A 26,109-nucleotide genomic window follows, 5' to 3' on the forward strand; every position below is an offset into this window, starting at 1 on the left:
AAACTTATGCAACCGTTTCTACTAATTCTATTTTGCCTACTGTATTGATGAAATAATGTACCCGAATAGCGAGATAGACTCTAAATTTACTTGGATAAAATCATGATATCATAGATTGAATAACTATAGGCATAAAATGTTGGAAAGAAACTATGTTAGAAGTGATATGGCAATTTCATAAACAACTGTATATAAATAGAGTTTGAAAAAAATTTGAAAACTGCTGCAGCTAAATTACAGTTGAAGTTAATTTATAAACAAGATATTTAAAGCTCATTTTTTTGTACAAGCGATATTTAGACAACTGGTACAAGTACTATTAATAAAGTAATCATCTATTAAACTTTTCAGATAAGGGTAAAACATTACTAGCCCCTTTACCTACATTACTGTTTACATTACAAGCGAGTACGTGTATAATGTACGAGTATGTCAGTAAAACAGAATGTTAACGATCTATATTTTACAAGATTGACTCGTACGTAAACCATGTCTTTGCACGAGCATAGAGCCAGAAATGCTACCATTACGTTTTTCTACGTTTACTGGCTCTACTTGGAGGAGTGGCAATTGCTGCTTTAGCAGTCGATCGACTACGTTTCTTACCAGCAACTACGGGCAACATGTCTTTTGGCCATAATATATTATTGTCCGTATCCAATGCTTGCCGCAATACACCACTTAAGAGTAACTCAGCACTGTGTACAGTCATACAATTTTTAACAGCATCGAAGCAAACGTCTTCGTCTTCATCACAGCTTATAATTAACACATTATTGTTAGGATTAGTTGGCATTTTACTTAAGTAGTGACCACCAGCACATTCTACAATCATTTTCATTTGTTCCGGCGGTGGGCGTACATTCGGTGTCACATACACTTCATAATTTTCAAGTAATGGTTTTTCTTTCGCATTATCATGAGCTTGCCTGATTAGAAAGTTATTCTGCCTTTCTGCAACACGATCTTTGATGAAATAAGCAGCTGATGGTACAAATGTTTTGGCAGATTTACAGGCATCAAGCCACTTCGTATTGACGATAGGAATGCCTCTCGATAGGCCACATAAAAATTTAACGGTCCTTCGAATTTTGTCTGTCACTAAATGTGTACATTCCTGGATATTATCAACTACTTGACCTCCTAAAGATTTAATTGTCTATAAAATAAAACAATACAAATTAGTTCTTATACATGTGTAAGCTACATAAATTGAAAGTTATAGTCCACGCAGCCTGACGCAGGGCAAGAAACTAAAACTTACTTTTTCACCATCTTCATCAATGAAACCTGTAAACATAACTTTAACCGTCGGATTTTTGCATTCTGATTCAACACTAGATGCATAAATGGTAGACGAGCTATCTTTACCAGAAGATTCAAACGGCTGTTTTCTAGATCTTCCTCTTGTGCTACTGACACTTTGAGATTTATCTTTGATATTAGAAGGTGCTGATTTTTGCCTTTTATTTCCATTTCTCCTACTTGGACTTTTTACTTCCAAAGTATCCACAGTGTCGCTACTTTTCTCGGTAGTGCAACTTTCTAGTGCAATATTTGGCGATTCTTCGTCTACGGTTGCATAATTTAAATTGTCGTCGGTTTCAGATGGGGATAACTCAGTAGTCTCTTTTTGGTCATGTGATATTTTTCTTTTGATGCCAGATTTTGTAGATTCTTCTTGCTGCCGAATTGAATCAACTATCGACAATTTCTCTTCACTATCCTTAGCAGATACATCTTTATTATCAGAAAGCTTACTTGCGATCTTGCCATCTTTATTTTGATCCTCTTGAGCTACTGGAGCTGTGGAGAATAACGGACTGGAAAAGCCTTGATTATCGTCTATATCAGTAGCATCAGAGTCGTCATTTGCATCTGCAACCTCTTCAGTAATTTGCTGTTTAACAGGTCGTAAATCCAAGGTCGATGGCAATTTCTCTACAGAGGGTACACTATCGAATAAACTCTTATCAGATTGGATACTAGTTTTTACTTCATCATCTGAACTGTATGCAACAGTGGTTGCCATTGGTAGATCGACATGTTTGTCTTTTTCTTTCTGACAAACGATCGATTCATTAAACTCATCTTCTGATTCCGTATCTGCTTCATATGGATCTTGTGCTCTAGCTTTATTATCAGACGAAGCACTAGCAGCTGTGTTTGAATTAGCATTTCCTAGGAAAAGATTGGTGCAAGAAAAAAGAAATCAGAATCAGTTAGAACCAACCTTTTGTCAATTTAATGATAGCGTTGTGTTTTAAAACTAACCATCATCTACATAGGAAATAGTTTGATCTTGGTCCTTATCATCTAAATTTAATTTGTATGCTATAGTTGCATCATCATTGTTGGCAATCGTTTTTTCACTTTTATCGTCTTTATCAGCATCAGTAGAGATGTCATATGCTAGCGTTTCTTCGTAAAAACTGCTCTCTTTTCCCTTGCTAGCTATTTCATTATTATCAACCTCTATTTCATAGCAAAGCGTTTCTTGATAATCACTCGCTCGTTTTGTATCTTTATGGCTAATTTCATCATCAGTTGGTGTAGACTGCTTAGCATCATCATCAATGTTATATGGAATCGTTTCTTGATTGTAGCTATCCTGCACTTTAGAAGTACTACTATTTTGAATATTCTCGGCATTCACGATTTTGGAGTAATCATTCTTTTCTTCCGCATCATCATTACTTGTATCATCACATGGCAATGTTGCCTCATTTGAAATAGTTGCGCTATGATTTATATCTTTTCTGAACTGCGAGCTCTTACTTTCATCCGTATAAACTAGAGTCTGTTGATCGTCAGTATCCTTGTCTGCAACAGATGACCGACGTTGTTTGTTGTTAGGCTGGCTTTCTTGGCTACTTCCACTGCCAGAAGTTTCAGCTGAGTAAGCTTCAACTGCTTCCAAATTAAACGTGACCGTTTTCTTGGAATTTATTTCTTGCTGAATTTTACTGTCATCGTGCTTTCGTGGTATAGCTGGTGATACTGTTTCAACTTTTTTTAATAACAGTTCATTACTGCTGTTAGAATCAGGTAAGTCATCTCCGTTGGAATCTACAAAATATACAATCGATTCGAGTCCGGTGATTAATATAAAAGGCGTCTACGCTAACAAATTTGCATTAATCTGCAAAGGTAAAAAGCATAGCACAATGTTTAATGCTAGGATTTATTTACTTCACAGTGACATGTAAACAAGACATAATTCTATATTCACGATACACTTTATAGAAATGTGCAATCACAATTAGCAAGTTTGATTTTATTGTACTCATAGTCCTGTCATAATCAATTTATTAAGACCTGATTGTTTCTCACGATCGGGCTTTTCTTTTACATCATCGTCCATGTTTTCTGCCTACAAGGAGCACAAAATGCAAAAACGTACGTACGAGAGTAATCACTGATTTTATCCTACATGTAAAGATTTTTGCAATGTACTATTAACAAGAGCAATAATAAATTAATTACCAACGTGTGTCAAAATGATAGGTATGAGTATCTCTTACTTGTAAGTTAAGCATTAATTCTGATTCTGATGGAGTATCACTGCCATCGTCTTCTTCGTTATCATCTTGCTCTATCGTACGAATGTAACAAAGTCTAAGTGATGTCAACGTGTTTTTAAATGGCCTCAAAGAGTAATGTATTTGAAAGAAGATTCTTCTAATCACATCTTATATTTACTAACTAACATGAAATAACAGCGAGTTCAACATGACATCATACCTAAATTTTTCAAGTACTGACAGCGAACATCGCCAAAAATGAGCATATCGCAGTGGTTTAACTCGTAACGAACATGCGGCTGAAGTTGTAGCTTTCCACGACGTGATTTGTTCTTGCTATCGCAATCATACAATAGGTGCATGTCGCCAGCAATTTCGATGCATGCATGGCGTTTGGAGAGTGGTTTTACCGGAACATGCACGGTACTTTTTTTGTCGCGTCCAATATAATTTTTACCTCGGCGAATAGGAAAGATTGCTTCTTGAAATTCCTCACGCCACCGAAAGACTTTCAAGTATCCAACCTGTAAAGCATATGATGACATGGTTAACAGTGACTACCCTACTGCATATGCATAAGTTATAAATCAGCAAGCAAGTTGTAGCCAGAAAGCCATCATGCGCATGGTAAGATTCAGATTAATTATTACCCTCGTTTGATTGCACTGCACAGCCTACTCTGTATCGAACTAGATTACATTACGTCCATCTACAGTCGATGCTAAAGTCACTATTCTTGCAACTTTATACAGTAAATAACTCAGGACCAGGCTCTTGGTGCAGATTCGAGCTACTAAAAAGGTGCAATGGTGATAAATTGCGCAGGGCCACTTCAGGCCGCCATTAGCATCGTGAGCCATGAGAAATGGAGGATAAGAATCGTGGCCAAGAGTAATTCGGTTTTGTGTAGCTGTTAGCGTTGTCCAACCATGAGAAATGGATATTTTGAATCATGGCCAAAGTAGTTGGATACATTATCATTATAAAGTCATCATTTTTTGATCACTTAATTAAATGATTCATAATTATAAGCACTGCTAAATTAAGGCTATAGGCGCAGATTCGAGCTACTAAAAAGGTGAAATTGTGACGAGATGCTGCAGATCCGGTACAGCTATATTGTATACTGTATACATCTCCAGAGGTCATTTTTGGCAGTTCATCAATGATTCATCCTAAGGCTCTACAGTAGGCTACTAAAATGGTGAAATAGTGATGAAATACTTGTCGGTAAAGTCCTGCAATTTACGCCAAGGGATAATAACAATCATGGTCCAGAGAAGTTTGCTACATTCTCAACTAGATCATTAACGTGCAGAGATCAAGTCCAATAGACACAGTAAGAATATATTAAAGTCTAAGTCATGATTTATTTTCCACCTGGGTGCAGATTAGAGCTACTAACTGTATTGGGTGAAATGGTGATGAAGTACTGGCAAAGAGTATGATAGGTAGTGTCCAGATATTTATGCGATCTGCCAAGCTAGCATGTCAAGTCTAACGAGTATTTCTTGATGATTTTCTCATCCATGATATCGTGGTTGTGGTTTTCGATCGGTAGATGTATTGATTCTACTGACTATATATTCTACGAGCGTGATCTTAAGCTCCATTACGTCATAATACGATGAACAATAACGGTGAAAAAGCCATGATGATTTTACAAGAATGCAATTAAAACCTTGCAGCCCGTTCATGCGTAGGCATACCTAAAGATACTTACCGGAGTGGATGCATCCTGTGCACTCTTGACGACATCTTCTTCTTGTTGAAAGACGTCCAAGTCCAGTGGTATCGTAAAATCATCCATTGCTTTAATTGGCTTGCAACGATAACGTGTTACAATGGCAACGTGATCGCCTTTTCGAGGCTTAACAGAAAACTGGATGTAGACTGCACAAGTTGATCAAGGCGGTAGCCAATGGATGCCCTGGCAATGATCCAATTTGCTTTGACTGCTATTATTCTCAAACAGAGGATGCAAATACTCGCTTGCACAATTGGATCAGTAGAATAACGTTAATGAAACTCTGGCACTTTCATCAATGACCAATCACAACTGATAGAAGGAAAGAAATTTCTTCTTGTTAGACCATCCTAGTTCTACAAGGCTGAAAAAGGTCGTGGAGAAGAGGAATTTGGATCATCCTTCTCTTGCTTGGCACTCTATCAGGCTGAGCAAGGAGTTGCGCCAAAAGCAAACATGTACGAGCAGGTACGCTACAGTACTGTCCACTGTACTGTGCAGAATAAGCTGTCATCCCTAGGGTGATTTCTGTCTTATTGATCGTGTGATACGCGTTGAAAACCGATGACACGTTATTGACCAGCTGGAGGACGTACGGTACAGTACTGTACACTGTACTGTGCAGAATAAGCTGTCATCCCTAGAGTAATTTCTGTCTTACTGATCGTGTGATACGCGTTGAAAACCGATGACACGTTATTGACCAGCTCGAGTACAGTGTAAAAGCAGATTGTACTGTAAAAATGTAGAGTACTGTACTGTACGTTGGATTGATAAAAAGCAGAATACCGTCTTGACACCTACAGTACTGTACTGTACAGTATACAGTAATATAGATCCTGGAGTCGCACACAGCACAGTATGCTGTGGAAATCATACAGTACTGTACACTGTGCAGTAATATACTGTACAGTGTACAGTGTACAGTACAGCATAGTACTCTACTAATCTGTACTGTAGCCCGAATTTCGACTACCGTGACAATAGTTTTGCTTAAGCTGTTGCTCAATATTCACAGGCGTACATGATATTCTATTGTCTAGTGTCTACTCAACGACTCATAAACTGGTAGATTAAGTACTATAGCGTACAGTACATTGTCTTTGTTGATGGCCCGATGAATGCGAGTCATGGCTGAAATCCACTGCGGATGGCTTTCAAAATCATATCGTGCCTACAGTACGGAATCATGATCGCATTCTGTGAAACTGTGTGTAAAATAAATGTCGTAGAAAGCTGATATACTATACTGTAATTTACGACATATGTTTTCCACGAGCCTATACCGTACTATACTGTACTGTACAGTGTACAGTACTGTGATTTGGTGCATCGGTTTGCACTCTGGAGTCTCCATACTAGACAGACTGATAGATGGACCCTAAAATCGTTAGCCTACAGTAGACCTACTGAAACAACTGCACAGCTACCTAGTAATGATAGCAATGGCAGCTAAGGCTTTCAAAATCATGTCGTGCCTATAGTAAGGGAACCATGATCGCATTGTGTGAAACTGTGTGTAAAATCAATGTCGTAGAAAGCTGATACACTATAGTGTAATTGACACCTTCATTTGCGACATCTGTTTTCCACGGATCGATACGGTACTGTACTATACTGCGATTTCGTGACTGTGTCACGTCTTGCTAGTGGACAGACTGACATATGGACCCCACAATCGTTAGACTATAGTAAACCTAGTGAAACAACGGCATACTGGAAGTAGGCGCGTCTCCATACTGGACATACTGACGAACGGACAGGAGGAAGATTGGCTTAAAGTAGACCTACTGAAACATTAGTGCAGCTCGCTAGCAACGGTATACCGAAAAGACAAGCTCAAGACCAAGTGGACGCAAGCCAATCCATGCAGCCAATTCAAATTGACAGTTATTCTTCTCGCCAAGCTGAGGATAAAAACACTTTCTCGATCTTGGCCTTGATTGCAATGATGGAAAATCATCCAATCAACTAATGTACAGTTGTTATCCATCATGTCCTTAGCGGAGAGACGATTGAACGATCTTGTAGGTGGTAGAAAAGCCAAGAAATTGGTCTCCGTTAATTGAATTATTGATCGATCGAAAACAATTTAGTGGCATCGTCCTCAACATCGTTGCTGACAAGTACAACGCTAAAGCAATTTGAAATTATTGATTTCATCGACATTCGTTTCCATTTCTTCTATAATCGATACACAGGTAGTTTCCAATGTAACATAATTATCATGGAAGATTCAAGTATCCATGCTGATGGCTTTGATGCCAATCATTACGATGATGATGATCAAGTACGAAGTTTACAAGAAAGAGTCAAGCAATTAGAATTGCAAAATAAGATCTTACAACAACAAAATCAATTGGATGAAGAACACAATAAATTCAATTTAAACGATGTTCCATTAATCGATTTGAAACAGCCAACCATCCATGATGATAACGAAGACAGTTGGTGAGGATAACTTATAAATAGTGAATATATCAACATTCACTTTCATCCATCATACAGTGCATCACTTGGAAGCGATCATATGTTGACCTAAAAGTGAATCACCATCTTGAGCTGATTGTGTTGATACTCTTTCGTCATATGTTAGGAGATAGCTAATTTTCTCAATAGGATCTTCCAGTAAATCGTCAATTTTACTCCATTGACGATCTATACTTGTACATAGATTGAAATCATTCAAAATCGCAATCGAGTTGACTTTCTATGCATACGGCATTAGACGGTATTCGACGTACTTAAATTTGAAATGTAATGGAAACGACTGCAGCTTGTCAATGTTCGTATACTTTACTAGAACTGATTTAAGGTGTGCTTGAATTGTTTTAGTTGTTGATCCTCTTCCCTTCCCATCTCCCTACAAATTGTTTCAGCATACTGTAGACACAGTGTTTATTTAGATGACTACGCTGAATGGCTATTCTCAATCTTTGATATGACAGTATAAAAGTCTTATGAGTAACTTAATAATAATTATCATTTGATGATCAATCATGGCGCCGTCCAGTCTGCTACAATGACTACAGTAAACTACACTTTCCATTAAACCACGACACCTAGATGATCCCCGTTCAAGTCCGTCGTAATCCCGATTTTATCCCTTACATGGACATTTTCTCTATGTGCCTTAATCTTAATTATGTTGAGGAGTCATGCCCTGCCAACTGCCACTATTAAAACAGCAGCAGCTTAAAAATATTTACACTTGGCGCTATCCTACCGTGCTAGTCTGCAAATCATCATGCTGATGATAGGATGGATGTTCGAATTATACAGTAATTGAAGATTAAGGAGGAAATGCATGATACACGTGAAATGGTAGGCATAGCTATCCCATGCTAGCCAAAATGATTAGACAATACATTATCCTAAATTGAATTAATGAGTCATTCTATCCACTAAACAATCAATCAATGATGCATTTGTATTAAAGTCTTCTCGTCTTTTGACCGCTTATATTGGATTGTTTTAGCTTAATCTTCCTTCAAGTGCTCCAATAACAAACTCAATTATAATTAACGACATTGATTGCGTATGTGTCTGCGATATTACCATCTTTAATTTAGCCTATTTAGTTATAATCGGTAATCGTGATCCGTTTTTTGAAAAAGAGGATTAAATAGAAGAAAGCTCAACACTACATGTATAGTATAATTCAATTGAAGCAAATATGAAGTGTCGAAAGCTCTGAAATTAACAAGGCGCATTAGCTACCTTTCATTACTTTAAGTCATAGCAAATAACGAATAACTTTAACAAATCAATGTTAATATGATCTAGCATCAGTAATAATTATATAATCAATCTATTACTTTTTGCAGCCGCAAATCTTGCATTATTCCAATCCTTTTTAATAGTCTGTGAAAAATTATTTAGTTCTTCCAATACTTTTTAAATAATTAGTAAAGGACGTCATGAATGATTGGATTAACACTCAAATCATCCATTTTGTATGCGCGTATAAATATACAAAGAGCAAACGTTTGTTAGCACCTTGATGGAGTATTAACATGGATTTTACCATGGCAATGGTAACCTATTCTTTCAATAGGCTTTATGAATCACCAAAAGCTCATCCGACACCAGAACAAAAACTACAGAGCCCATGGAAATGGATGGAAGTAGGTTCTTATGATGAACTACAAGAAATTCGCGGTAATCTTGCTTCAAGATTTAACCAAGCTAGCAATGATCACCCAGGTTTGTAACTTGTTTATGAATTCAACGCTATGCTCAATTTCAAGTAAAATGCAAAGTGCAATAATGGATAGATAAACATCAGCATAGCTGAATTAATTAATATTTTTCATAATTTAAATGAATAGCCAGCATTACGCGTCTACCAAGTCAATGCAATTTTCAACCTACAGTACAATATTATAGCGTGGATTATATTCATGACTATCTCAATTACTTTAGATCACTTAAATACATCTGGCAGTCTATCATATGCGAATCGACGCTATTCGGATCTTAGTCAGGTTTCGCGATCAACTGCACGCTTATCAAAGAAAGCGTTTACTTCGCCTCCTTCTATCAAAATTCATGGCAAAGGTAATCGCCAGGAATTACAACAGGATGTAAATAATAATCATGCAGATTCCAATTTATTACATAAAAGTGCATCAAACATTTCCAATGGTGATGGCGGCTCGAAAATCAAACTACTCTCAGACACTAATTTACGACGACACTCTTTAAACACAAACAATAATCGTTCAATCCCTAGCAGCTGGAAGCTCTAATCGCTCCATCGCAGGAAGTGGATTATCGCCAAGAGGTAGTATAGAGAACTTAAACGATGGTGGATCACGACTTGGTTTAAGAAGACCTAATCTAACGACGAAGCAGACTCTGCAAGTTGGTACTCCAGTTGCACAGAGTCGTCAATTTAGCCGATCTACTAATGATGGTAAGATATTAGTGCCAGTGAGATTGCTTTGCATACGTTCATGTTATTTATCGTTTCTATTAACAATAACACAGTGATACAACCTGCCTTCTGTATCTGGTAAAGTAGGTAGTCTATACTGTCATTAAATTTCATGTTGTGTAAATCATTATTGATATACACGATCTTAACAGTTTCAGGTGATGCTAACAATAATAATTCAGCAATGATCAGATTTGGTACCTTCAGACGTTCGTCAGATGTACCACCCCGTACCCTGAATGCTTCTTATACTAATCTTCATAAAGCTGATTCTACATCACTTTTAGCGCCAAACCCCATTACAAAATCAGCCATTGCTAGATCATCCCCCTCCATCCCCCGTGGTAAATCCGGAATTACACCCCCACGGTATGTAGCAATAGGTATTTTCGCGGCCGTTGTATTATCATTATGGTTAGAGTTAAACATCTATTAACTATAATAATCAATTATTTTTATGAAGTCGTCAAGGAATTCCCCGGACAGTCCAACAAACACCCAAAGCTCAAGAGCAAGAAGACGATTTCGAATATTATTAATAAATACCTTTTACTACTGCGATATCCTACTCTACCTTTGTGAAAATCGCAAACAAACAGCATTACTCATATCATGGAATAAATAGCTTTAATGGTTCATCGCTCAAATTCGATAAATTGGAACCGATCTTACCATTTTACTTAGCTATTACGGAAAGAGCTGATGATTTTTCAAATTATTGAAAAACAACGTCACATTTCAACGGATTGTCATAATAACTGTAATAATTCAAAGCTAAATTGATACAATAATGTCAGATTGATTATATTATCTGATAAATCTTGCCTCGTTATTGAAATGTATTTATTTATGAATTTATTAAATGTACAGATGAGTAGCTTTCATATCAATTCGATCAGATGGTTTACCATGTTTTAGAATAGAGGTTACAATGCATAATTAATATGTCCCTATTTGCCTGTGTTGCTGGCGGGTTTTGCAAGCATTAGAATTAACAATGGTTATTGTATGTTATATAGTGATGTCAATATCGCATTGAAAACCAATATAGAAATTAATTGGCGACTTTCGTCTAAAGTTTTTATTGTTGCTCAAATTTATGAAATTTATGGAACGTTAATTCCAGTTTTACGACATTTATGTAATTATGATACGGTAAACTACATTGTTGTTATTACTGTACTTAAATGTTTATTAGCCTTGCTTGTAAATGAAGTTTTTATTGCTGCACTCTTTACCTAGATTTAATCCTTTAAAAACTGTCAAGTTGAGTATTTACTACTGTATTACGGCCAAAGAAAGCAATAAGCAAAAATATTTCGATTTCACTCTTTTTTTTGTTTTTCGACTAAGTTATTCTACATGGAATTCTATTGTACTCGTACATCCAGATTAAGTAAACGGCTTCTTTATCTGTATATCGCTGTCTTATAGGGGTGCAATTCATCAATTAAACATTCATAATTTAGAAATCATTCAAATACATTTATTTAAAAATATGTTGTACCTTATTTACAGTTAGTTCTACAGCATTATAATTTAGAATTGCTACAATTTAAAGAATCGCAAATCAATCTATTTATTGCATTACTACGTTCCAGCTGGTATCATACATTGCGTTTTTGTTTTACGTTGAGGTGCGTATATATATATATACAGGATAGCCCATACAATAGTAAAATGGCTGGCTAGCGCTTCATTCTGGCATTACTATTTACCGATGGATGGTAACATGAATAAAAATAGTTGTCAAACACTAACTACTGTCGATAATTGATTTTTCGTTAATGACAGTCAGGAATATTAAATCGATCGTCATGATACAGATAGTTATTTACGTGATTGCTTAATTAATAAAAAACAAACATTTGATAGGAGGATTATAATTAATTATAAACAGAGTCAAGAAAGTTGAAATGAATCAATCTAAAGTTGCATATTTACATTCACAGTCACTTAAAATACCAACATCTATATTGAATTGAACTCATAGAGGTAAGAAGACTGTATGATTGAGCTAACTAATTTAATCGAATTGTATATATTACTATACAATAATATCGTTTTTCTGAATCCAGGTATAAAGCGTCTTTAGTGTAGGTGTAACAGTAAGACCAACGCAGTGATATTAATAAGACTTCAGATACAATCAGTAAACGACAGAAGAGGGCATGTCATACGCGTTTCCTTTTACCAATCGAAAGCTTCATCATCAGATAATGCATTCCTAATTTCATAAATCAACCATTACAAAATATATAATTTTTGTCGATGAATTAGTAAAGTTATTATGGCTTGGGCTATAACAATTAAGTAATAGCAAGAATAATCACTTTATCTAATCCGAGCTATACGCCGTCAAAATCTGAATAATTATTTATCGATATCAATTGCCAGCTACTTACATTCCTATATCTTCCTGTAATAAAGAATCTTCCTTTAATGAGGACTCCGAACGGTAAGATAACGTTTCCTATAATGTAATGGAGCATAAATATAAATTATAGCTCCAAATCAAAAATCTATAAAATTATATCTCTTCTAAAAATACAACGAACCTCATCTTTGGTCGCAACCTTACTCGGCTTGGAAACTTCTGCTGCAGTCTATTTAAGTAAGTTTTTTCAAGTCAAATTATTATTAAGTGTTTTAAAGTCCATGAAACGTAAAGCTATTATTTAATTTCGCCGTACCGCACTTTCTTCCCGACGTTTTTTAACCAGTTCCATATAGTGCAACATAACCGGGTCAACCCCACCCATGCTAGAATCTTCCATTTGCTGCTTTTCATCGCTACGTTTTTCAACCTCCTGCTTCGATTTCTGTTCTTCTTCTTCACGGGCTCTTTTTTCGTTTTCAATGGCTTCCTTTTCTCTTCGTTCCTGCTCTTGTTGTTGTTGCTGTAACAGTTCTAGTTCTCGTTGCTCCTTTTCCCAAGCCTCTTGCTGTAGTCTTTTTTGCTCTTCCTCTTTCCTCCTTTTTTCTTCCTCCCAGGTCAAGGTTTCTTCTTCTTCTTTATCCATTACCAATTGAGCTTCATTTACTATATCGTCGCTTTCATGTCTTGTTTCATTACTCGATTTGGAAATAGTATCTACTTTAGTTGATGTATCTGTCCTATCAAAATCACTTTGTAAGCGTGTATACTCGACATTGGAAGTAGGCATGTCTCCGTGATTTGAACTAGGATTTCGATGACTTAAATTCTCCTCATTCTTTACTATTCTGTCTTCAAATATACCAGTGGATGGCTCAGTATCACTGCCAGAACGGTCATGTGTAATTACTTGTCTATTGTTTGCTAATGAAATGACTGAAGTATGGTAATTATTTGCAATCGGTGTTACGTTTTCGTCATGTTCAGTATGCAACGCTATTGGTCTAGATGAGGTAGACGCTATGGTTGTCGTTGGAACAGTTGATAATGACGTAGTTGCCGTGGTATGAAGATACTGATTTGATAACACTACATCGAATGTTGAACCGATTTTAAATGATTGTTCTCTTTGAGATGGTTCTGTTACAGTTGAAGGCTTGGAATTAATAATGTTGTCACTGCTTTTGAGTTTAGAGCGCCTCTGCGGTAGTCCTTCAGCAACTACAAGCAAGTAATAATACGTCATGAATACTTCTATTTGAGACATAGCTTTCATAAATAATGACCTATTTACCTGTATTACTTGTTGATATTTCAGGATATACATTTTCAGATCCAACTGATGTAGTCGAAACTAGAGGCATCCTTTTAGGTAGTAATGATTCAGTAACTATCGCAGCTGGAACAACTTGTGAATGAGTTAACCGTGATATATTATTAGTAGATACTGCATCTGAATGAGCAGTGGGTAGGTTAGAAAATGATGGAATTTGTGTAATGCTGTGGGTAGAAATAGGGCGCCTACTATCGACATTGTAGCTAGGTCCATCAAAAGAACGATCACCCCAAGCAAATTTGTGATTGATTTCATTCGGCTGTCCCTCGACAGCAATTGCATCATGAGTGTTGGTAGGATTTGAGGCTGTTGACCCATGATCGAGATAGTTGCGATAGGAGCGCTGTATGGCCTACAGAAGACGTTCCATTAGAAGGTTATACTGTATATCCTAAGCAAGGTTAACTTTACTGTTGATCAATACGATCACGTAATAAGTCTATGTATTCACCTCGGTTTGTAATTCTAATTTCTGTAGCTTTTGTCTCGCATTGATAGCGACAGATTCAACATCTTCCGCAGTATCTTTTGTTGTTGCGTTAGTCTGTAGGCCATGGCTTAGATCATTACTACTTTCTCGATGGGTCAATGATGAATTGCCAGCAAGGACTGTTGGAATCAATATCGAAATTGCAAGTATTATTGCTATAGCATAGAAGTTAAAATCATGCTCAATTACTAAAAGTGCATTAATTTTAAGGACTTACGTCGATTTATTCGTTCTGATGTTGCAGCTGCTTGCTCAAGAATGGATTTATCGCCACTATCAGTACGTTTTAATAACGATTTCATAGCAGCTGATCGATCAGGGTTTAAAATTGAATCAGGAATGGGTCTCGATCGATCCAAGTCTACTTCTTGAGTTCTACGTTTCATTTGTAGACTAAGCGCAGTTTGTGCTTGATGTAGAGCAAGACGTAAGTCGGAAATTTCTCGATTCATTTCTCTCTGATGCAGAAGCTGCTCTTCAAATCTTTGACGAATATTTCGATTACGATCTATTTCAGCTTGTTGTACTGCTTGTAATTGTTGTATTTGCTGAGCATGTTGTAAACGCATATTGTGATTGATTTCTCTGAGTTGCTTCACTTCTTGCCTTAAATTAATCTATTAATCAATGTAACTTTTCATTTAGAAGTTGTAGGAGTCTTACTACATGTAGTTTTCTATAGATAGGTCACTTACAACTTCTTCCGACGGTTGCAATAATTTATGGGTTAGCTTCTCGATTTCTTTCGACGACGTTGTTTTTTCGTCATTAAGTTGCTCTAATTGTTTCTGGCTATTACTTAATTGCTCACATAGAACGACTAGGCGCTCTCTTAAAACATTATAATCTGATACTTCTTCAATGCGTCTACGTAAATGTTCCTTCTGTTCTTTCACTACAGCCAGCTCTTGCCTGGTTCCCTCTAGTGTTTCCTGTACATTTAAAGAGCAGCAATTAAGATTATTCTAAACCTTGCTTAGGCGGTACCCATTATTGAATAAGGTCTATTTATATTGATGAAAATTTTACCCGAAGTTGTGATATTAAGCTTTTATAATCTTCTATTTCTTGCACTAATTTACGATGAAATGCTTCATCTTTATCCGATCTGGCAAGATTTTCCTTTAGTTTAGCTTCTCTTATGTCGAGATTACGCGATTTTTGTATAAATTGTTCTTGTGTTTCGAGTTTAATTCTGTTTCAAATTAAAAATTACCACAAGTGTCAGGTTAGTAGAGTTAATTACACAGTATGAAAGATTATCACTTCTTTGATAGTAACGTAAGACAGACAGTAGAATCATGCCTGGTAATATTGTCTTCCAGATCCCGCTGATATCTTTGCTCTAAATTACTGATTGAAGTTTCCTTCATTCGGATGCGCTCTTCGGCAGCTCGGGCTTTCTCACTTTCTAATTTTTGAGATCTGAATAGGCAAAACATGTTGTTAATTTTTACAAATCATTTCGTACCATGTTACAGCAACACTTTTAGGCATAGCCTATTATCTTATGTTTTATTTCCATATCTGAGTTACGTAGCTTACTGTTCGTTAAGCTCAAAACAACGCTTCAATTCCAGTTCTTTTGATCGAACCATTTCTAGTTGTTCAAGTATTGATTGGCGCTGCAAATGCAATTGGGCTTCCTTTTCTAACTCTTGATTACGAAGGTGTTGCATCGTATCTTCTTCTTTCCTTCGTAGCGCTTCCTTTTTTTGATAATAGTCTTGCTCTAGCTCTTTCCTTATGGTCTGCAATTCTTGCTGGTATTTGGTTCGTTCTTCCAGGCGCATCTTAGTAAGGGTTACATTTTCGAATCGTTCCATCTACAGTAGGATAATTATTTATTGGTATTAGATGTTGTTCTATAGTCATGACCGATATATATTTATAAAAGTAAGACATACTTCAACTTTTGCCTGCGCGATACATCTTGTTTCTATTTCTTTTTCCATAGCAATTAATTTATCTTCCACAGAATCGTGATTCTTGTCACGGGTATGATGGCTGTCCATTACGGTTTGATCTAAAATTTGAAGTCTTTGGTCTAAATTTTAATAAACAGTAATAAGCAACAAATGTAAGCTTAAAATGGGTTGCTTAACATGAAAGTGATTCGGTTGTAATTACTTAGATGTTCTTGAGTGAGTATCGGCTGTTGATCGGTTTGACAGCTATTATCCAATCGAGGAATTGGTTTGACTTGATTTTGGTTCAAGAAGTAATCTAACAATACTATTAAAAGACTTTGTTCCGCGGTGGTTGTTAAAGCAATGGCTTTACGATAGAACGGATCATTTGGTTGAAACTTCATAAAATCGATGATATCGGGTATGTTGTATACCTACATGAGTGTTGTATGAAATTAATAAGATTTTAAATAGCCAATTTTTGATCGTTCTATTAACTTTCAGTAATTGAAACGCTATATCAGACAATTACTCTATGCAATCGCATATGATTGTAGGTAGAACGAGTGCATTAGGTAGGAAAATTTCCACCTTAATTACTGGCTTTTATATGATAAATCATGTCAATAGATCTGATTAAGCTTCTATTGTTAATATTACGTGACTTTTCTTATTGCAGTAATCCATTACCTTATCTTCTGATAAATTGCATTCTGGCAGGTAGACCGATAAAGCGTAATCGTATCGATACGTCTTTAAATGGTTGCAAATGATGCTATTGCCCACATCCAAATTTAATTGATTGACAGTTTGTTCACAATGATTGATGTTGGATGTTAATACGCCTTGGCGTTGCTGAAGCTCATCAACCATTTTCTTGCGCAATTGAGACTGGTAAAGAAAACATTTGAGAGTTAATTTTTATATTTAAGGTCGATCATTTTATGATCTATTTACTGGCTAAAACTAGAATATACGTTGTAGTAAGTATGTCGCTGCAAAGCTAAACTATTGTCTAATCTACAAAACCTTTCCTAGTCATGGTAGAGATGAGATGAATGGTAGCATTTTTGTTGGATTGATTCATCCATTTGATCATTTGGATATTATTATTGTACTATACTCACTCACTGAGGGATATGGATACTGTACAGTAGAGAGATTGATCCATGGCATATGAGTTACTATCGACTGGAATGGGATGCACTAAGATAGTAAAGGGAGTTGAGCCTGTGAAGGAAGTTTTACTGTACAGTGTCGATTGTACAATCTATACGCGTCTAGCAGGATACATTGAATAACTTGGATAGTTAGGGTTGAGCGCATTCTAACAGTAGGTTATGACTAATCCTGGAGTATTTCATTTATTTGTTGTAGCTGCATTGCTTTGTGTTGCCGTATCGTATCCAAATGATGTTCTAGGAGAGTGAAAAGAAGGTGAAGGACTTTATGACGTTCCCTTGTTCAATGATGGGACTTTAGTTGAATTCTCCAAACTGTTTACAATGTAGAGTACAGTAAATGAGTTGTATTGGTTTGATGTTCAAAGTAGTATTCCAATTGCACTAGGTAATCAATGGAATAAGTGAGCTACTGTACTTTTGAATGACGATTGAAATAGTCTGTGATGGTTTCTACAGATGTACTGTTGGTCGATGGGTTCTCCTTTTGTTATATCGAGGCCATTTAAGTTGTGGTACTCCATCTCATCGCTAAACTACGCTATAGTGCCTGCCTATGGGAATGACGATGGTAAAGTCCAGGATGAAAACATTGCTTACGTTACCTTCAAAGTCGTCAATATCCCACGCTGGCGAAAGTTATGAAATAACTTGAGTTTCAATTCTTCTTCCGATAGAGTTGGTTCTTCCAAGTCCACCATGATTTAAGCTTGTAATGGCGATGACTAATCTCAGTAGAATGAGTGCAATAAGTCAAGACAGAATGGTTGAAATCAATCCAAGATTGAACACGATCACCAAGGTGATAATCAAGCTTGCGGTTGTGCAACTTGGTGGTACTGGTACCTGTCCCTTTCCGTCATGGATCCCTGCTGACGGCTGAAGATTTTCCACTAGGATCACGTCGATCCACGTCTAGTTGGGTCTAGTAATCAATGGATTCCTTCTTGTCAATGTATCAATCTCCATAGACGTCGATGGCTGACTGACTATTTCTCTATTTGGTCAGCAGCTTGGAGAATAATTTGAAATTTGAATTTTGAGCTGCAGCAAATTGGCTGGAGGCGAGGCTACAGTACTGTACTACAGTATAGCGCTGGAATGGAGAGAGTGGAAATTGCTGTTTTCTACTGTGGTACTGAGTGCGCCAACGGCAGGTCTGTTAACGTATCGCGCGGGAAAATACTGTAGTAGAAGTGGGGTGGACTACAGTACGTTGTACTGTAGTTCCCACCCTGACGGAGGATCCGTACGTCCGCACTGCCATGTCGCGAGCGCCATTCCACAGTACTGTACACTACAGTACATTGTACAGTGGTGTACCTAGTGTACAGTACAGTGTACAGTACTGTCCAATGGTGTGCATCGAATTGCTGTCCATCACCTTCCATTTTCTCTATAGTAAAAGCTGTTCAAATTGAAACTTCTTCCAACGGGAACCCTGCAGATTGAATCGTCCAAACATGACTAAGTCTGAGTGTACTCTACCATAGAGTTGACTTGATGGCGTGTAGTGTACGTCCGTATCGTCAATCTGTCATGTACAGTACAGTGCAGTACTAGACCGTGTACAGTACAATGTACTGTACATCCTTCATCCAAACATGACTGGGTGTACTGTACAGTGTACAGTGTACAGTACTGTACCATAGAGTTGACTTGATGGAGGGTAGTGTACAACTGTACAGTACGTACTGTACTGTACGCCCGTATCGTCGATCTATCATCTACAGTGCAGTTCTGGACCGTCTACACTGTCCATCCCCTCTACACTCTACTGTATTTTCCCTATAGTAAAAGCTGTTCAAATTGAAATTGCTTCCAATGGGAACCCTGCAGATCCACTCTTCCAAACATGACTGAGTGTAAGTCATTGTACTCTACCATAAAGTTGAATGGATGGAGGGTAGTGTACGTCCGTATCGTCAATCTGTCATCTACAGTGCATTACTAGACCGTGTACAATGTACTGTACTGTACAGTGTACTGTACATCCCTTCATCAAAACATGACTGCGTGTACAGTGTACAGTACTGTACAGTACCATAGAGTTGACTTGATGGAGGGTAGTGTACACTGTACACTGTACAGTACAGTACTGTACGTACGTCCGTATCGTCGATCTGTCATCTACAGTGCAGTTCTGGACCGTCTACTGTACGCTGTCCATCCCCTCTACAGTACACTCTACAGTACTGTGTTTTCCCTATAGTAAAAGCTGTTCAAATTGAAACTGCTTCCAATGGGAACCCTGCCGATCCAATCATCCAAACATGACTGAGTGTACAGTACTGTACCATACACTTCCCTCTATGGAGTGGAGAATCCATCCGCATTGTCCATCTGTCACCCACAGTGCCGTCCTCGACGGTGTACAGTGTACAGTCGGCCTATGTTAGTACTGTAGCTAGTAGGCAAAAACAACGGTTCACAGTCCCAGTATAGCAGTCAACACCAACGGCCAAGTAAGTCATCAAGTCTGCAAGAAACAGCTTGCCATCGTCAACAACATCTCTTGCTCTCCATACTTTGTTAACTCTATCCATGGAATCTTAGTGGTATGTAGAGAATGTATGCCTGCTTGCAAAGGAATGATGTACGATGAATCATGACTAGACTACCTCACTTTTTTGTTGCACTATACTATCATGCAATTGCCGCTATCCTAGACAGTTAGTCGTCGTCATCATGCATCAGCGTCTTTTCGACTTGTTGTATTTGAAATGACGCTGGAGCTAGTGCATGCTTTCCAATGGCATGCCCATGACTCTACTACAACTTCCAAATAAAACTAATAAGTTGATGATGGTACGCAGTGATAGAATAAATAGTCAGTCAGATGTACAATATTAGCATGCTTGACTATCGGTCAAGTGGAAGGAAAGTCATCAAAAACTGACATTGCTTTATGCCTCCTCGATTGCCCAATGCTATTCGTTGTGCATGCAATCAAGAAAGGATCCATGTCCTAATGCAATGGATTAGGAGAACGTGACACTAGGCTTCAATTGCTGTAGATAGAGTGGAAAGTATTAGCTTTCAATCGCTAGGATCCGATGTCATAGACGGCTACTCGAAAATTGAGAAAATTTTCGGAAACTATACTCACAACGAAATCATACTAAGATCTCATCGCTACAAGCAAACGGGCAATCTTAGCAGTATTGATCCTAACGTCCTCTTAGGATAACGGCGTACCACTACAGGACATTACAAGTGGCGTACGTATGCCAGCGAAATAGACGCACACTTGTGATGTTGCAATCATTAAAAGACAAATCTTTTAGACATGGACTGCTTAGAACTATTCTTATCAAACAATTGTGCTAAGAGATGAAATGCCATGTTGAAATATTGTCTCCCCTTCTAGCTTAATACTGTACTTGCTTGCTACCGTATTAGATAGATCGCTTTTCCACTGTACAACGATAAATCATCAACGACGTGTATACTGTACGGAGACGTACAAATAACGACGCTAGTTTTGTATGTAGACGTAGTGAGAATGGCGTTAAAGGATAAAATTAAACATGGTGAAATGTTGTCCACTTTACAGCTTGCTTTCTATTCTATTCGATATATTACTCTTCCACAACGAAAATCATAAATTCTATCTAGCAATAGAAGAATCCATCAACAACGCTGATTAGTCCAATTGTTGAACGCTAAGTCAACACTTTATATTTTCTCTCGCAGAGCACCAAATAATGTTTTCACAATCTCTTAGTGGAAATAATACTGGTACATTCAAATTTGGTGCTGGTGGCAACACGGCTACCACACAAGCCAATCCGTTAGGTGGTGGTGGTGGCGGCGGCTTTTCCTTTGGAGCATCAAATACCCAAAACGCTGCTAATAAAAGCTTTACCGGATTTGGCAACACAACCACCCAAGCTGGTAATTTCACAGGTTTGGGCGCCACCGCAGCAGCGTCCGGTGGTTTTGGTGGATTTGGCACCAATACAACCTCACAAGCAGCCGGATTTGCAGGATTTGGCAAGACAGCAACCACACAATCAACAGGATTTGGTGGACTCGGTACAAATACTTCTACACCATCGACAGGCTTTGGTAATTTCGGTACAAATACGTCCACGCAATCGGCTGGCTTTGGAGGATTCGGTACCAATCCAACGACGCAATCTGCAGGATTTAGCACTTTCGGTAAGCCAACGGCCACGCAATCCGCTGCCTTTGGGGGATTTGGTAATACATCTACTTCACAACCAGCTGGATTTGGTGGCTTTGGTACTACATCAGCGCAACCCACTGGCTTCAGTGGATTCAATATGTCAACAACATCCAAACCAACTTTCGGCACAGCAACCACTCAATCGAGCGGATTTGGTAGTTTTGGTACAACAGCACCTCAAGCAATTGGTTTCGGTGGATTTGGTAGCCTTGGAGGCAGTTCTGCCTTACAAACAGGATTTGGACCATCGACCGCGACTACCTCTCTATTCGGTAAGCCGTCTGGTAATATAAGTGGATTTGGAGCTGGAACCAGTGCGCTTAGCTTTGGCGGTCAAACTACTGCAAGTAATTTGCTTGGTGGCCAAGGATTAGCTCCTGGTGTTGGTCAACAAGGTTAGTTTTCACTGAGCTTATTTCACACTTTAATTATCTTGAAAGACGGTAATTTATTCTGTGCAGTTTAGGAAATAAGTAGTAAGAGTGCGTCTGAATTCATTATTGATCATCTATTTGTCAATAGCTGTTCAGGGTGGTGTTCCTGAGAATCTTCTTTTAGTTGCTAGTTGTACCTGTAATATTTTTGGTGATGAAAGGGATCTAACACTAGCAAAGTTTAATCAACTTCAAGCTATCTGGGGGCTCGGAAAAGGCTTTTATAATAGACACGCGCCTCCAATTGAGTACCAACGATCGAATCCTTTGTGTATATTTAAGGTTAGAATCGCTGTGACAATCATATAACTATCAAATACAGAATGTTTTATCAAGATCCTCTTCAGGGTAATTCATAATTTCAATGATCCATATTGTTCTTCTTAGACCGTATGCTTTAGTAGCCTGCCTGCAGTAAAAGAATCTGATGGACTTGTTGTTCTTAAACTCAATAAGAAAGAAGCAGATGTAAATGCTCAAAAACAAAACATTTTAGATGCACTTTATACTGCTTTAGGAAAAAGACCGTTATTATCGGTGCGATTTGTTGATGTTAGAGCTATTGGCGACAATGCGTAAGTAGATGGTATATTGACCCTATTTCGCGTAGTAGATTGACTTGCTACCAGTGGACTTCATGTTGTAGACTAGTTTAAATTGAAGGGGATTTTATTTTTAGATCCGAAATGACATTTTATATTGAAGAAAGAGCGCTCAATGGGGTTCGAAAGCGTTACCTTGCTCGTGAGATTATTGATCATTTGGCTAGAAATAATTTTTCTGTAAGTTTCATCAATGTAAACTTGGTCTACGCGTATACGAGATGTACTTTTCATAGATGGTAGCAATATTGGCAAATGATAATGATCTAGGTAATATAGAATGCATATTTTTCTGAATCATAGAGCCAAATAGCCAGCTTAGGAATAGTGGATATTTATCCAAAACCGATCATTACTCCACAACAAGTTAGAGATGTCCTAGAAAATCCTCCGTCAGGTTCTAATATCGGTATAGATTTCAATTTTTTAATTACGGCAATTGCTAACATTCTAGTATTGTGTAGGTATTAATCCAGCTGTGTGGAAACAAGCTATTGAGAATAATCCAGATTCCGCAAAGTTAGTCACTTAACTCTTTGGCGCATTAGTTAAGGAGAAAGATTGACATTATGATACAAGGCATTCTTGTTAAAAGTATTTACCCATTGTTTCCTACGCTATTCTAGTTTAATTCCTATACCAGTAGTTGGATTTGAAGAATTATGTGCTAGATTTAAGGCTCAACAAGAAGAAACAAAACGCCAAAATTCTGCTTGTGAAGTAAGACCTATTATTGTGGTAAAATAATTCAATCCTAATAATATGCTTATTTTATCCGAAATTTTTTGACAGCAAATATCGGATGAGTTGGTTAAATTACAGCAAAAGCAAGCTGTAGTTAGTGCTAGAGTAAATCAGTATCGACGTAAACACATGGAACTATGCCATCGTGTGTTAAAGATCATTAGTAAACAAGAGTTAATTAACAAGAGTGGATTTTCGTTAACCGAAGAAGAAGATCAATTCCGATTTAGACTTCAGGGAATGGAAACTGATTTCAATGCCCCAAATCAGTTTAAGGTTATTTAGCATTTTATTATATCCATGCAAATTAACTGCCTAGCTGTATATGGGATACACAAAGCGAGTGATAAAAAGGAATTGATTTTTATCCTTATTGATTGCAGAACCGGCTGTATGAGTTAATGTCTCAAATCAGTATGAAGAACACAACTTCATCAGGACCACAAAATTTAGAATTTAAGGCAGATGAAGAGACATTGCATACCATTAAAAGAGTTAGTTATACTCGTACACTATTTTTGATAAAAATAAGATTAAAATAGATTATAAAAAGGTTTTTATTAATTGATTTTGTACACGTATTTCTATTATACATAGTATCTAACAAACCAACAGAAAGCTATAACTGCCTTAGTTGAAACATTTAAAGAAGATCTAGAGGACATTAACGTTATTGAACAAGGCTGGTCAGGTTCTTCAAATAAAAGCTGAGATAGCACTCTGTTAAATTCAAAGTCAAGTCGAAGCTACTGTTGAAAGATTGCAGATTCCTAAAGATATTGTTATTACTTATACTGCAATTTCAGCAATGAATTAATTCCTTCATTAATTATTGGAAGCCATTTTTGTACAGATACTGATTCAAATTACGACATCAGTATATCATAAAATATCGAATTCAAATAACTTATCATTTTTTATTTGGATACAATCATGGTCTATAACGTACGTTTTTTTAATTGGAATATTATATGAATCTTGCGACATATAGACACCAATTGATCAATGATTATAATTAGCAGCTTTATTTGAAATATCACTGTGACGTCTAACTTTATTACTATGAGATGTATGGTAATGTTCCTTTGCTTTATTTTGGGCGTGATCCCTGCTCTTGGAACGTTTGTCTGTAGTAGTAACCGACTTTTCGTTTAAACGACTCTTCTTGACGCAGTCTTTAGCACTAGCAAGTTTGGGCAACTCTATAAAGTAAAAATGTCACATCAAACGTTACTGTAGCATTTATTCAGTCGCTTCTTTAATAAGTCAATTATTGTAAAGCAAAATAAAGTTTTCCATTTTATTTACTATGTATATTGTAATGCAATATTTGTTATCCGTCCTATCGATGCAGCGATAAGTAGCGGAGGGTCTGTACTACTACTGCTTTATATCGAATTTTATAAGTAACATTATTGTTCGTTGCATTTTGTTTATACTTATTGTAATAAGGTTACGAAATAATTTATCATTGCTACAATAATAGTAGGAACTACCTATATCGTTCTCAATTTATCTGATAGTCGCTAAGAAATCATTTATCACTCAGGTTACCTTTCCTTTTGTTTGATCGAACAGCATTTGTCATCATATTTTTCAAATAAACCTTATTAGCACCCGGTAATTTTTTCCTATGTGATGCGGTAGATAAATGTTACACATAAGCAATACACTACGTTAATTTATTATAATTATTATCGCTTTCAGACTACGTTTAACTATTTCTACTTGTGTACAGTGGTAATGTATCATAGAGCACACTACTCATTCATTTTAGTTTAATCAGAAATGCGATTTAGCTGCAATATACTACATTTATTATCGCTTTTCAGACAACGCTTAACTATTTTTGCTTGTGTACAGTGGTAATGTATCATACATAGAGTACACTACTCATTCTTTCTACTTCAATCAGGAATGCAATTTAGCTGCATTTACATTGCAGTCAATTTATCCATACTTTTACATTAGAAAGATGGATAAGGTATTTAATGTATCCTTTTGAGTAGAGATTGAAAGGAATTACCCAGTTTACTTACCATCCAATGACTCCTATTCTTTCAGAGCGATCTTTTCCTCTCTTTGCTTCTTTTAAGATTTCTTCAGCGGCTAACCTGGAAAATAGGATGAAGTATGATAGAATTAGTACCTTATTACTGCCATCCTTAGAATTAAGTCTCTCTTTCCCTCTCTCTCTCAATCATCGTTCAGTATCGTACCATTCCATACAGTAGTAAACTCGTGATTGTATCAGCCAACATGATCGCAATATAACTACAGGTATTGCACACGGTACCTCGATACCTCGCAATTGGAAGCTATCGAGAGCAACTACTGCAATGTGATATCAATTTCAAAATAAATTTATTGACTAGCTAACAGTACTTGAATCTATTCTTTACTATCTTCATACGAAGTGTATATGATACTACATAGATCACCTTTCAAGTTCGTCATCATCAAAAGTAGGAAGAGATTTGCTGTCCTTTTTATCCATTGACATTAATGCTGATGTGAAGAGTATATTTACAAGTATTCTATGTATTCCAATTTCTACTGGTGGTTGAAGATCTTCCAACTGTACACCGCATCCAGTATGATTGGTTGCTTGAATATCCGATGATCTACTGATC

General features: G+C 37.0%; 5 protein-coding genes across 5 annotated transcripts; 2 read left to right on the top strand and 3 right to left on the bottom strand.

Annotated features, from left to right (window-relative positions):
- Window positions 1–526: 526 nt before the first annotated feature.
- On the bottom strand, window positions 527–1,306 carry TRIADDRAFT_30248 (uncharacterized protein; the record flags this gene model as incomplete). The annotated part of the gene is made up of 2 exons (XM_002116097.1): window positions 527–1,159; window positions 1,265–1,306. Coding segments are annotated over 2 exons (675 nt in total), but the record flags the coding sequence as incomplete, so codon positions are not given.
- A 7,981-nt stretch (window positions 1,307–9,287) lies between these two features.
- TRIADDRAFT_60099 (uncharacterized protein) lies at window positions 9,288–10,749 on the top strand (the record flags this gene model as incomplete). Its single annotated transcript, XM_002116019.1, has 5 exons — window positions 9,288–9,477; window positions 9,697–9,831; window positions 10,037–10,189; window positions 10,363–10,579; window positions 10,674–10,749. 5 exons carry the CDS (start codon window positions 9,288–9,290, stop codon window positions 10,747–10,749), a joined length of 771 nt encoding a protein of 256 aa, XP_002116055.1.
- A 4,926-nt stretch (window positions 10,750–15,675) lies between these two features.
- On the bottom strand, window positions 15,676–18,205 carry TRIADDRAFT_30393 (uncharacterized protein; the record flags this gene model as incomplete). The annotated part of the gene is made up of 6 exons (XM_002116098.1): window positions 15,676–15,838; window positions 15,959–16,239; window positions 16,321–16,460; window positions 16,586–16,757; window positions 17,014–17,214; window positions 18,110–18,205. 6 exons carry the CDS (start codon window positions 18,203–18,205, stop codon window positions 15,676–15,678), a joined length of 1,053 nt encoding a protein of 350 aa, XP_002116134.1.
- Window positions 18,206–21,211: 3,006 nt separating this feature from the next.
- On the top strand, window positions 21,212–24,187 carry TRIADDRAFT_60101 (uncharacterized protein; the record flags this gene model as incomplete). Its single annotated transcript, XM_002116020.1, has 10 exons — window positions 21,212–22,091; window positions 22,219–22,412; window positions 22,518–22,705; window positions 22,810–22,912; window positions 23,036–23,129; window positions 23,197–23,251; window positions 23,359–23,452; window positions 23,525–23,752; window positions 23,860–23,970; window positions 24,074–24,187. The coding sequence occupies 10 exons, from the start codon at window positions 21,212–21,214 to the stop codon at window positions 24,185–24,187; spliced, it is 2,061 nt and encodes a 686-aa protein (XP_002116056.1).
- A 291-nt stretch (window positions 24,188–24,478) lies between these two features.
- Window positions 24,479–25,979, bottom strand: TRIADDRAFT_60102 (uncharacterized protein; the record flags this gene model as incomplete). Its single annotated transcript, XM_002116099.1, has 4 exons — window positions 24,479–24,678; window positions 25,031–25,107; window positions 25,516–25,590; window positions 25,918–25,979. 4 exons carry the CDS (start codon window positions 25,977–25,979, stop codon window positions 24,479–24,481), a joined length of 414 nt encoding a protein of 137 aa, XP_002116135.1.
- Window positions 25,980–26,109: the final 130 nt, after the last annotated feature.

The sequence above is a fragment of the Trichoplax adhaerens genome, genomic scaffold (genome assembly GCF_000150275.1).
Source record: "Trichoplax adhaerens TRIADscaffold_13 genomic scaffold, whole genome shotgun sequence".
NCBI classification, from domain to species: Eukaryota; Metazoa; Placozoa; class Uniplacotomia; order Trichoplacea; family Trichoplacidae; genus Trichoplax; species Trichoplax adhaerens.